At 43.0% G+C, this 13399-nt stretch overlaps 1 protein-coding gene across 6 annotated transcripts in view; it reads right to left on the bottom strand.

Annotated features, from left to right (window-relative positions):
* The window catches only part of PCLO (piccolo presynaptic cytomatrix protein), a 192046-nt gene that overhangs the window by 34669 nt on the left and 143978 nt on the right, over positions 1 to 13399 (bottom strand). For 5 of the 6 annotated variants that reach the window (XM_078860930.1, XM_078860933.1, XM_078860931.1 and 2 more), the window contains 5 exons: positions 11110 to 11154; positions 10176 to 10306; positions 7320 to 7346; positions 3038 to 3131; positions 1673 to 1744 (listed from right to left, as the gene is read on the bottom strand). In XM_078860930.1, coding sequence (XP_078717056.1) covers positions 1673 to 1744; positions 3038 to 3131; positions 7320 to 7346; positions 10176 to 10306; positions 11110 to 11154 — 369 coding nt within the window. The remainder of the gene's footprint in view (positions 1 to 1672; positions 1745 to 3037; positions 3132 to 7319; positions 7347 to 10175; positions 10307 to 11109; positions 11155 to 13399) is intronic. The other variant, XM_078860932.1, reaches the window with a different exon arrangement.

The raw sequence follows: 13399 nt of genomic DNA, 5'->3' as shown, positions 1-13399 counted from the left end.
CCAAATGTACGACGTTTTAGATACGAAGATTCGTGGAAAATCAAAATTACAGAGATTAGTAATTCGGTTAAATTGCTTAGCACAACAGGCACGTAACAATTAATCAAATCACCAATTAACATACATCCCACTGCACCCGTGCCGCAAACAATACACCACGCGTGCAATAATGAGTGGAAGTTATTCGACAAATTGTATGAATATGTAACAAATTTGGCTGACAGCCAAATGAGAAACAATACAAATGAGATGCTAGAAAGACAAACGTGATCTAATTATTAAAACAATACAGTAATTGTGATCCCAAGTTGTTATATTGTATTAAATCTTGTTGTGGGGTGGGCGGGGAGGTGTTTATGGTGATTTTAAAACATCTAATATATAATAACAATATCAACTAAACTATTTTTTATATTACCAAGTAAGGCCCACTGAGCTATGTAGCTCTTTTTAAATTTGGGGAGGGGGGGGAGGGGAAACCGGAGAAAATCCACGCAACTACGGAGAGAACATGCAAACTCCAAATATACAGCAGGCGTCAGGGTCGGGATTGAATCAACGACTTCCGCTAGACCAGGCGAGGTAGTTAACATCTCACCACTGCATATATATATATATATATACACCTGGTGTCATTAACATACATACACCTGAAGAATTACCGAATACTGGACAACTGTAGGCGAGTTCACGTCATGTTATTGCAGACGGCTCTGTGCACAATCAGCGTCGCTGAGCACGACGAACAAATTAACATTCACTCCACGCTGGGCCGAGCTGTTCGCAGGTGATAATAAAACGGCCTGGCTTAGTGCTCGACAAAACTCAGCCACGCTTCTGGGCCTAATTAAAACCTGACAGACATTGGATTGCCTGACTTAAAAAAAAAAATGATCGCCCACGCGTGAACTGCGAATCGTCGCTCTCAGAAACAGCCACGTCGATTACGGTCGACGCTAATCTCGTTGAACCGCAACCGCCACCAAAGCATCGGGGATGCATTTTCCGAGGTCAAAAGAAAAGGTCCCACCGCACGCACACGTCTGCGCGCTGGCAGCCGCTCCAGCTTACTGCAATTGCCATCGCATTTTGATTCTGTTCTTGTTTTAGACGCAGAGAGACTAGTGCGTGACTGTCATTGGTTCATCAACATTCACGACGCCAACACTCCTACGAAGGAGGCGAGAAAGCTCACAGAGAACAATTATAAATACTAGTTACAGGTGCAGCCCCTGCAATTGCTTAGTGTTGTCACTGCTGGTGGAAAGGTCTCCGTTAGAGGGTCCTCTAGAGAGCCCCTCAAGAAGGTATGTGGCCTACTCTTCTAGACCGGACAGGAATTTTGGAAGAGGTGAGAGTACCCACACTTTATCCGACCGCACGTGACCTGCCGATCAACTGTAATGGTGGTGTACCCATTTATACAGCTGGGTGGACAGGGGCGAGGAGAATTTAATAAACTCCTCCTAATGTTTCAACTGCCGCGTAACTTCTGGTTTGCAAGTCCGGTGCGCTAACCATCACACCACGGCGGCTAACATTACCAAATAATTTCCATTGCTCATGTTTAATATACAAAATTACAGGTTTTCATTAAGCCGTTACATTCCAAATGCAACGGACACAGATGAAATTGATCCACTTAAAAATGCAGTAGTAAGCACTCTCATACCTCGCCCAGGAAATCGTTGGAGGAGAATCGATCGTAGTCCCAGACAGAAAACTCCAGCGTTTTCCTTTTCAGCTGCGATCACACAAACGGCACCGACACTTCATGATTTGAGGTAGGAATGCATCTCATTACGCAAAGAGTATTGACCCCATCGTGGATATTTCAATGTTAATCATGCACCGTTAGAACTCTTCATCTATCGATACCGATCATCATGTTACGCTTGAATGCATTTCACCATATGTATTGGAAATAGAAAAGTCTTTTCCATCTGATATTCGATCCTGATTGTGCGATCAGTGCAATGTCACGTGAGGAAGAATCCATTCGGAACTCGTGCAGAACAGGACAATCACCCAATACACTGGTCAACAAAAAAAAACATGTTTTTCTGGCCTGGGCTTTTGCAGCTGTTTTAGACTAATTTCAGGGTGCTGATTCCAAATCTGATCTCAGATTTGCTCTATCACATCTCATTTTTATACTATCGGCATACCACATTTTAATTTATTTTACCCGAAATTAACTCTGTCACTTATGATTGCAAGTTGTTGCGAGTCAGTGACTGCTTTAGTGTTAAAATATGGTGCTGTATTTTTAGGATAGTGTGTTTATAATATAATTTTATGTAGATATCCACATTTATTTAAGATTTTTCTTCTGCAGTTTTTATTGAAAATGTAATATTTGATATCTCAAAAACTTGATGTGATAGACAAAAACTGATGCCAGATTTGGAATCAGCACCCCAAAATTACCTTTAAACCGTTGGAATACCTTATGCCAGAAATAGTGTGTTGACCAGTGTTATCAAAGCACGTTCAGTGGAGGTGGATATCACAGAATGACTTCTGAGAAACCCTGAAAGTGATGTCTGACCCACGTACTCGGTGGCAGCACTCACCGCACCAAATACTCAGAGTAATAACATCATTGGGTCACGTAGAACGCTTATTTCAAACCCGGCTGAAGGCTTCATTAGTTTTGGGACAGTATTTGTCCAGAAGAGACGAATGAAACGCCACTTTGGCTCGCAAGCAGGTCGAGCCAGCAGTCACAGACATGCTGCCGTTTGTCCCGTGACGAATGGTTCTCCATGTTTTCACGCTGCCAAAAGGCTCAGCGTCGTGCTCAAATTAGAGAGCTTGCCGCGAACCCGAGGGACAATTCCAGGGGCGTGCATCACCCCCACGAAGCTATCGTGGGGGCTTGTATATATATATATTTTGTGAAGAGGAAAAAAGATGAATTCACAATGGGGCCAATAAAACAGCAATTAACAAAAAAAGAAACAAGACCTCTTCATTTATAAACGGGTAGATGTTTAAAACGAGCAAGGGCAGCACTCGGTGTTGACACACGTACCTCATCGAGCATAATGTTCTTGTAGACGACCGTTTGGTTCCACTCTGGGTTCAGTGTTTTGTGGATGTACTTTGTTCTTCTCTTGTTCTCTGAACTGGCAGGGCCCACACGCACAGGTGGCAGCCACCGGTGCTCCGGTGAATTTCGAACGGCAAAACATTTTTTTTTTACATTTTTTTTTACCTTTTTTTTTTTACATTTTTCTTGTAACATTTTTTTTAAACATTTTTTTTTTTTTTAAATGTTTGTATTGAGGCAATGTGCGCTGCCCCAAACCATACGGGGGTCCCACCGAAAGGGGAAAGGGTGACTGCACGTTGGAAGCACCACTTTAAACGGAGCACATTCGTTGGCCTTAGCACTTCATCAGTATGCTGGAAGTGAAATTATATACTCCTTAAATGCAGCAGGGCACCGGTAACATTACTGTCGTCTCATAATTTGATTCATGCTCTCGGTTTAGTTTGCTTCGCACGCGCTCCAGACAATGCCAACAGTGGCTGTGATTGCGTACGTACTGAATTTCAACATTTTTCTTCCTCCTCTGGCAAGATAAGGCCACGGTCAAATGAAAAATAGACCAGCAATCACTTAGCACACTAGGCTGGCACTAGCCGTGATATCGTGCACAGATTTATTATTATTTATTAAAAGTCACAGTAGTTCTGTTGCTTACACTGTTATTGGAGTTTTGCTCTCATTTACGAATAACCCATTCATATTGCTTTTGAGGTTGACGTTTTTCAAAATCACGCCATGGAAAATTCCACATTATATATATTGCCCGACTATAATTCTCCAGTGACGGCTACGCAGCTGGCAAGCGCTACCCTTTGGAAGATGTCAATCAATTAATTAACCTCACCCAGATGCCAAATGTTGTAGACAAATATGTGCATTCTTCCAAGGGGTGAAAGCAAGAGAGCTCCCAATGTACAAATTCAACTCTAAAATGAAACGCAGTTTCGAGCAATGAGGTTCCATCATGATTAACTAGTACAATACAAGCCCCGTGCGTCAATTTCACATTTTACAATGACCTTTATCATGCTAACGAATATGATAATCAGCACGATCATCGTAGCATTAATAAGATCATTATAATCTACAATCCATTATCCTCACTGTTGCCCTTTATAACCTGTGCATTGCTGAGAGGTAATTGAAACACGCACACACCCATGCGTATAACGGCAGACACTCGAACGTATCTCGAAATGGTTCAAATTTCCCCATAATCTCACAGACTACGCCGAGCAGTTAATGCCCCACATGACATACATTTTCACAAAATCACGCCACTCCCTACCACTATAGTAAACAAATAAAGCAATCTCTCAGACTAATATATTTTTTTCTCTGCATGCAAACTGGAGAAATGCTAACGGATACATCTTTTTATTAATCAAAGAAGACAGGAAAACATAGGCTGAGGCAATTGGTAAAAAAAAAACCCATTAGCCTGCTCAGTATGGTGTCATACGAAAAGACACATTTCACTTTTTACCTGACTTAAATCTCTGGGCTCAATTACGGGTTATTTTTGTGTAAATGGCACGGTATTTCGGCTAAAAAGGTTTACAGCCATTCCCTCCAAAAGGCACGCTGTCAATTTAAATGCATGCACATGTAGGGATGCTCCTCCAAAACTCTGACACTTTCACATTCACACCCTCCCCCCCCCCATTAATATTACCCCAGAACTGAGCCATTGCCTGGACAAGTGCAAAACCAAGCCAAACGTAGGGCCAAAGTCATCATGTGTCATGGGGGTTAGTAGCCTGCGGTGGTTGATAACCCTACGCTCACCCGGCAACCCCGCTCATTGTGCTCAATATTCTTCTTGCTACCGGCGCTGGACTATGGCCAATCGCGGCCTCCCTTCCAGCAGCGACACTTTGCAAAGAGCGTCCAAAGCCAGGCCGGTGCTGTCGTTTGATCGGTGCCAAGCGATCTGCGAGCATTCTCAGCGCCGGGTCGTGCTACTGATTTTTAATCTCCAGCTGTAGTTAACGGAGAGGTCGCAGGGTCAAGGCCAAACCAGCATCCCCTGCACGGTTCTGTCGTTTGTGATGTGGTAGAAGCTGGATATAAGCACACCCCCTTGGGAGGGAGCAAGGCCAAGTGTGCTCATATCTGAAGCGTGCTCGTCTCAGAAGTGTCCCATCTTTGTCTTCTGCCCACCGGGTGTGATGTAAGGATGCGTTGCTGAGATGACAACTGTGCTTACAATAGATGTGATAATATCCAGCGCCGACTGCAATACGTTCAAACCTATCAAAAAAATGTCCGAACGCCTCATGCAGTTTCGACTGAAACAACAACAACAACAACACAAAAGACCGTGGCGCAAGTGGCAAAGGTGAGTTTTCAACCTAACGCACCGTTGTGAGTCGGGTACAAGCTACAGGTGCAGCTCGCCAATGGCTTGTATCACGCCACTGCTGTCAGTAAGCCCGTAATCGCAAGAAGATGATGCTCTAAGGGCAGTGTATCGCAAAATCTTTTTCGGCCCCGCTGGTCCACTCTGCCGACGCAAAACATTTCCGCGGACCACCCCCCCCCCCCACCCCTGATGACAAAACGCATTCACTTTCCTGTCTAAACACCAGTAATACAAAATAAATGTAATTACCGGAAAATATATATTTTTCATGGAGCTATTACGTTATTTTTTTTTTAAAAGGGGGTGGGGGTCATTTCGATATTATGGCTGGGGTAGTCTAATTAGGGTAAATTACCTAATTCTAGATTTGAAGCTTTCGTGAATGCAAGGATTCATATTCTTAGGGTTTTTTCGGTAAAGTCACGTAGGAAAAAAATGTAAATTAAAAAAAGTAAAATAAAAAATAAAATAAAAATCACGACGTTTCGGAGGCAATACTTGATACAGCTATCGTGCTGTGATGATCCCACCTGAAGATGGAAGCTTGTGTTGCCTCCGAAACGTCGTGATTTTTATTTTATTTTTTATTTTACTTTTATTAATTTTATTTTTTTACCTACGTGACTTTACCGAAAAAACCCAAGAATATAAATTAACAAACTTCATTTTTTTTATTAATTATCATAAGTACAATATTAGTTAATGTTAGACCACTTGGAGTACCGTGGCGAACCGCTGGTGGTCTAGGGACCACACACTTTGGGGAACCACTGCTTTCGAGGCCCTTCCCTGGAGGGTGTTCACGTATTCTGTCATGCTGGGCGGATATATTTTTGAAGAGGCTGGAGTCCCCACACTTTACTCCACCACACGTGACCTGCCAATCAACCAACTGTTGCGTGTGCTCCATTTATACTGTTGGGTGGACAAAAGTAGGGGGAAGAAATTTAAGGAAGTTTTACATTGTTTCATACTGTCGGGCTGGAAGATCGAATTGAACTGGCGACCTCTGGATTACGAGTCCAGCGTGCTCACTCACCATGCCACCAGAACATGTGTTTTTCTTTGTTAAAGCACAGGTGAGTTACATTCAGTGGAATATTGTAAAATTAAAATGAGTGGTATCGCTCTTACGATGGTTTCATCTCGAAACTGCTCTATCTGATGAAAGCCCAGTCACTCGTAGTCATGGGAGCAGGGGCGGCCCTAGAGGATCTGCCAGCAACTGGCGCCCTCACGGCGAACCACGCAATCGGCGCTCCCACCCTCAAACCCCAAGGGCAGATCCAGGCTGAGGTTTTTTGGTAAACTGGGAAACATTTTTCCCCTATATTCCGTTTAATGTTTTTTAAGCGGATTTCTTTTTAAACAAAGGCATCATTATTCGGTTTTCCCGTCCATCCCTCTGTCCAACCAAAAAATTATCATAAATGTTGAGAAATTTATAAGAATTTATATTCCCTTTGTACGCGCACGGGAATTGAAATAATGACATCTTCGTTATTTTATTTGTATTTTTTTATTCGTATTTCCCCCCCTAGAATTTGGCGCCCCCACTTAACTTGGTGCCCTAGGCGACCATCCAGTTCGCCTATATGGACGGGCTGCCCCTGCATGGGATGTCGGAAAGAACCGCGGGACAACACGCATTCTATTTGGCTCATGCTACAAACAATTTTGAAGCCAGGCTGTGGCTTTACACACGCCTGTCCACTGATAAGCTGAACTCAATAACAGTCAGCAAATGTGACGGAACCCTCACAACTCTAACCAAATTATTACGTAATTGGCCTTGGATTAACAGATATATATACAGTACAGTGTATATACCAACACATGCAAACACGCAAGGGCAAACAGATTGAGAATATTATGAAAAGGAGAAACAAACAATACCTGGCATTTTGGACAACCATAACTTGACTGCATATCCCAGATTGCACAGGGCAAGCAAAAATATAAACACATCAAAGCATCAGGGCACAGACAAGCAGAGAAACAAGTTCGAGAGAGGACACTTTCCACTGGTGAGACAGGGACACACACAAACAAGGCAAAGTGAGTACAGCTGCACACTCACACATTGCGTGGACTTTCTTGCACGTGGCTTCCAAACAGGTTCCAGACATTTGACAATTAGATTATACCATTGGAACCTCATTTGCCAGTAAAAATATGATAATTGTTTTTTTACCCTTCTATCTGGTAACAAAACTGACACCTTTTTTTTTTACAAGGAGTCATGTTACATAGACAACAATACCTGCAGTCATAATGCAAACAAAAAACATAACTCTGATAATGTGCACTGTCCTTGAAGTTGATTGGTCCACACCCGAGACAGCTTTCCTTAGAGCCTAGTCTCACATGGGTTAGACCAGATGACGTCTAAAAAAGGTGTCAGTTTTGTTGCCAGATAGAAGAGTAAAAAAACAATTATCATATTTTTACTGGCAAATGAGGTTCCAATGGTGTAAATGCTTACCCCGAGCTCTCATACTCTGATGGTGCATTGTCTTTGAGTTGTGCGCCTTTCGGCGTCATTTGGTCCAACCCATGTGAGACTAGGCTCTCAGGAAAGCTGTCTCGGGTGTGGACCAATCAACTTCAAGGACAGTGCATACATTATCAGAGTTATGTTTTTTGTTTGCATTATGACTGCAGGTATTGTGGTCTATGTAAACATGACTCCTTGTAAAAAAGGTGTCAGTTTTGTTGCCAGATAGAAGGGTAAAAAACAATTATCAATGAGATTATACTAACGTGGCAAAAAAATAGCGTTAGCCTCAGCGCGGTCTCATTCGAAGAGTGAATCGCAGTGTGCCGTCTAGAGGCGATGACGTTCAGACGAGTATGACCGAGAGAAAGGGAATACTAGAAAAGGTGGAATACTACGTGAAATGATGATTAAAATTCATGTAGAGTCAAAACTTCTGTCTAGATTTGAAGTTTTCGTGACTGCAGGGATCCATACTCTTTAGTTCATAACTTCTGGTTAAACAGAACTAAAATGAAAACGGCTGACTATAACAACACACTCGTCATCATCAGCTATCATCACAGGCCTCTTCCCTTGGTGCCTCGTTAAACTTTCATTGCACAGCATCCAGCCCTCGCCACGCACTAACCCCAGTCGTTAGCACCCATAAGAGACCGTGACCTGAAAACGCAGAGGGAGAAACGGTTGCGTCTTGCAGCTGTCTGACAAGCCAATGGAGAAACGCAATGGCTCCGAATCATTCATCATCGTCATCAGCTCCATAGTCTCTCCAGTGGTGGTCAAAGGCCTCCCCCAGGACGTCATCATCTTTCACAATCTCACAATAAAACAATCCATCTGACTCCTGCATGCCAGATGACCTCTTTGCTCCATCTTCCCGGCGAACGTTCTCTCTGGAAGTGTCCTCCCCCTTCGGCTGCCACTCCATCATTGATGCCGACCATTGGCCATCACGCCTTCTTACGACAAGTCTTGCCCAAGCCCCCTTCATTTTATTAATCATCAGCATGTCTCTAACCGGAATACCTTGCAGATCTCGTCAAGGAGCATACACCATCATGTGAACTACGGCCATCCTCACAGCGGCTTTTGGCTAACCGTCAAACAAAGACGCTCACTGCGTCGCACACTTTCAGATGCGCTTCTGCGGCCATCTGGAATGCTCTTCCTTCTGATATTACGAAGCCACTGGAGCTATGCACTTTTAAATCGAGATTGAATACTCATTTCTGTAGAACTGCTTTTTTGCGTGTAGTTCGTTGTATTTCCCCCAACACCTCCGATTAGCACGGTTGGCTATGTACGTACAGACATAAACAATACAACATACGTACACACATATAACCTGCATATTCTCTCCAAGATGTGTATTCCACATGCTGCGTCTCAGTATAATTACAAGCGTTTATTTAATGACACATGTGCCATACATTGTTATTCCACAGATGGCTTTTTGGCAGAATGAAGGAAAGATTACAGGTCATAATCATGATGGAATTTACTGCAATAATTACCATTGTCATCGATAATTAGGACAAATAATGGGAATGGAAATACCTAATTACATGAGTGACCACATTGATCTGCCAATGCGTAATCCGTACAGACTTCCATTGGGGAAAGCAAGATATAGACACATTAATAAAATAGAGCCACATTTACAAACCCGGGCACTTCGGCTCAGACAATGAACAAAGCATGAGATGCTTGCGGCTGTGTTTGATTTCATGTGAGGCAGCAGTGCAGCGCAGCATGCATTCACCTATGCTGAGACGACACATGCACTGACTCAAAGTGTGTCTTGAGTAATCTGCAGATCTTTGCCCTGTGGATTTGAAGATTCGAGATAACGGAGCTGAGCTCTGTAAAAAAAAAAAACTACTGGGAAGAAAAATCTTAAACGGCAAAAGAGTTTCACGACTCTCTTTTTTGTTTAATATATTCCTAGCAGGCTAGACGGCGGAATTATATCCTCACCCTTATTGCCTCGTCTTTGTGGGTGACAGAGGGGTCAAGCAGCAATCACACATCGCAAAGGTACCCCGCATGCAATATTAATTCCCATCGCTCTCTCTTTCGAAGTGTCACACGAATTCATTACGAGCGGAGGCAGGGAGCGCACTACACGTAACATCTACCAGGACCAACCGCTTTTCCCCTTGTGAGGGCATTCAGTTTTACATGGTGGGGGGGGGTCACGTGTTCATGCCTTGGCCGAGTGTATTTTGCAACGGGCGGCCGATAAGACTCACCCGCGCCCCGGTAGGAGGTACACCTTGACGAAAGGGTCCGAGAAGCCGTTGTTGTCACGTGGTGCCAAGCCCCGCGCTTGCAGGACGTGAATGATGAGGTTTCCCGAGTGGCGGTCAAAGCTCATTTGCAGCTGCACGGTGGAGACAATCATCAATCAATCAATCTTCATTTTATGTGCCAATATCGCCCTCGATAAAGTGGGCATCGGTGCACATTACGCCCTCCGCGGCCGACGTCGACTGGGCAAAGTAAATTGCAACCGTGCACAATGAACAGCATAGGAATGGTAAGTAGTACAAAAAATAAAGTAAGTGAAAAGTAAAGAGTTTTTATTTTAGATTTACAGCATAAGAAAGGTAAAAATAAAGTAAATGAAAAGTAAAGATTTCGATTTAAAGCTTTCGTGACTGCAGGGATTCATCTTCTTGGTTCTTTCGGTAAAGTCACGTAGAAGGGAAATAATAAAATAATACAAATAAAACATAATAAAATAATTCTCACGACGTTTCGGCCACAACGCAAGCAGCCGAAAGAACCAAGAAGAAGAAAAGTAAAGAGTTTATTTTACATTTTAGATTTACAGCATAAGAATTGTAAGTAGTACATAAAATAAAGTAATTAAAAGTAAAGAGTTTTTATTTAAAATTTTAGATTTACAGCATAAGAAAGGTACAAAATAAAGTAAATGAAAAGTAAAGAGTTTTTATTGAACATTTTAGATTTTATGGGCCAAGGAGAGGGCAAAGGGCATGAGGTCACCAAACGTGAATCTCATTGTACGCTCCTGCGAGCACACGGCACACACACAAAAATGGGTTTTATAGCATGTAACACATTTTGGTTATTGCACTTTGCCACGAATAGGCACAGAGCAAAATGTAGCATGGAATTCAATACGAATGGATATAAAAAAGTGTTTAAAAAAACGATTACCTGAATCTCCCCAGTAATTGGATGAGAAGGTTTTGTAGCTTCGATCTGTTGCAATCAAATAGAACAATAAAACATTTCACTGAAGAAATAACAATCTCCATCCATTATCAGTCAGAAGAAAAAAATACTTTGTAACATTGCAGATTTGAAAAAGTTACATTTCTTCACCAGTTTGATGTCTCTGCTGTGCATCAGAGAATGCATAAGAATACAAAATTGTGTGATGCGATCTACACAAAACGTCAATGGCATATAAATAAATAGAAATGCCATTGGAACAATATAATTAAAATTGGTTCAACACGTAATTTAAACGTTGTTCTCTGATGTGGTCCATGAAGTAAATAATTAAAGCGGAATCTTCGAATTATTGTTTTGTTTTTAATTATTCATGATGCATACATTCACTGATAAACCACTATGAAATGGCTATGTAAGAACTAACACTATAGTTCCCAGCTCATAAGTCTTTAAATATCAAAACTTAAAAAAATGTGTTCGTAAAAAGTTTATTGTTTACATTAACTCACAGCGTATACACAGCCTATGAATTAAATGCAGCACATGATATGAGCACACAAGTCAACATGCAGGCTGACAGATCACCGTCATGACCGATGACAAACAACACGGTGTTGTATGCCCAGCAATTGGGACCCTGCCAATATTCCCGTGGATATTTTAAGACTGCACGTTGTCGGAGGCAACGTGCTCGCGGGAAAAAAATGGCAGCGTGATGTGACATCGCTTCCCGAGTGTATTAATCAGAGATTTCAGATCCACGGATGAAACAATCCGGCTGTGCTAAAGGTGGTAAAACTCTGGCAGTCCAAAACCACTTGCTGCTCACAGAACACGGAGGGAACAGTGCGTGCGGTGATATTGCAGCCACCGTGGCCACACAAGTGTGGGATATCTCGTTGCGGACGTTCTGCCGTAGATAAGAGGGCACAGATTTGTGAAGTGAAAGCTATTCTCCTCCACAAGATCAAGGAAAACAAAAATATATTTCTATCAACCAACTTTATGCATTCCTTTAAAAAAAAGGCGTCAACCACGTCAGACCTATGAACATTTGACTCCATGACAAAGAGAGGCTCCCAAAGTTGTAATTTTTCCATGCAAAAGGAATATCTTTATTTTCTAAACGTATGCAACGTTACACATAGTCCCCACTCAACTCTCTTCTCGATGGTAAACACATAGAACAGAACCAGCACATGAAAGGAATCGCATTTTGAGGATCTGTCAGCAGCAAGGTGACATCCACTTGGGTTAAATTTAACGCGTAACAAGCCTGATAATTCATGACCAATGGCTCATTTTTATTTCGCAAAAAATAAACGCACTTGATATGGTGCAAGACTTTGATATCCATGTAAAGGCAGGTTGAGTAAATATATGACGTTGAAGGATATCAACGTCATGCAAACACCACTTGGGACTGCCCTTTCACGGCGCTGTGAGCCCGGTGGCGGAGCAAGTGAATATCATCCAAGCGGCCTGGATGATCTTCTTGGTTCTTTCGGTAAAGTCACGTAGAAGGGAAATAATAAAATAATAAAAATAAAACATAATGAAATAATTCTCACGACGTTTCGGCCACAACGCAAGCAGCCGTCCTCAGGTGAAGAACAGGTCTGTCGGAAAGGCAGCGTCTGAATGAAACACCACCAGGCTTGGAGCGTATATTTAAGCTGGGTTGGAGGGGGAAGAGCGCCTTGACAAATGGATGATGCCACCGTTTTGCAAGTGGGCAGCGGTGAGGGAGTGAAGGGGTCGGGAGGAGGATGGCGATGGGGGCATAGCTGGCTCGACCCTGCCAGTGTTGTTACGCAGGGACAAATCAGCGCCGTCTGCGTGGAGGCGCTGTGTCGCCCGAGGGATGGGACACCGGGCGGGCGACGTTAATGTGGCAACGACGCCGGCTCGAATCCCTGCCTCGCGTCACGATAAAATATTTTTGGTTGTTTTATAGCTCCCGCTATTTATAGCGTGGTGGTACATTTTTAATGCATCATAGCTAGTGGTGGTGGAAAAAAAAGGCAATGTTTATTACAACACAGACAATTTTTCCCCGTAAAAAAATGACATCAGCCGGGGTTGTACCGATCTAATGCATGGATTTTTAGTCGGTGGGGGGGGGGGCTAAGGCCCATTATTCCTCCGTGCCCACGTCAGGCAGTAATAGGGTGAAAGCCCCCTACCCCCACTCATCTCCGACCCTCCCCACCCAGCTTGGAAATTCAAGACCACGCTACCGAGTGTGGTCAAAGTCTCACATTAAGCC

The sequence above is a fragment of the Lampetra fluviatilis genome, chromosome 11, assembly GCF_964198595.1.
Source record: "Lampetra fluviatilis chromosome 11, kcLamFluv1.1, whole genome shotgun sequence".
Taxonomy (NCBI): domain Eukaryota; kingdom Metazoa; phylum Chordata; class Hyperoartia; order Petromyzontiformes; family Petromyzontidae; genus Lampetra; species Lampetra fluviatilis.
Note: the sequence above shows the minus strand (reverse complement) of the source record. Positions and strands in the feature narration are given on the sequence as shown.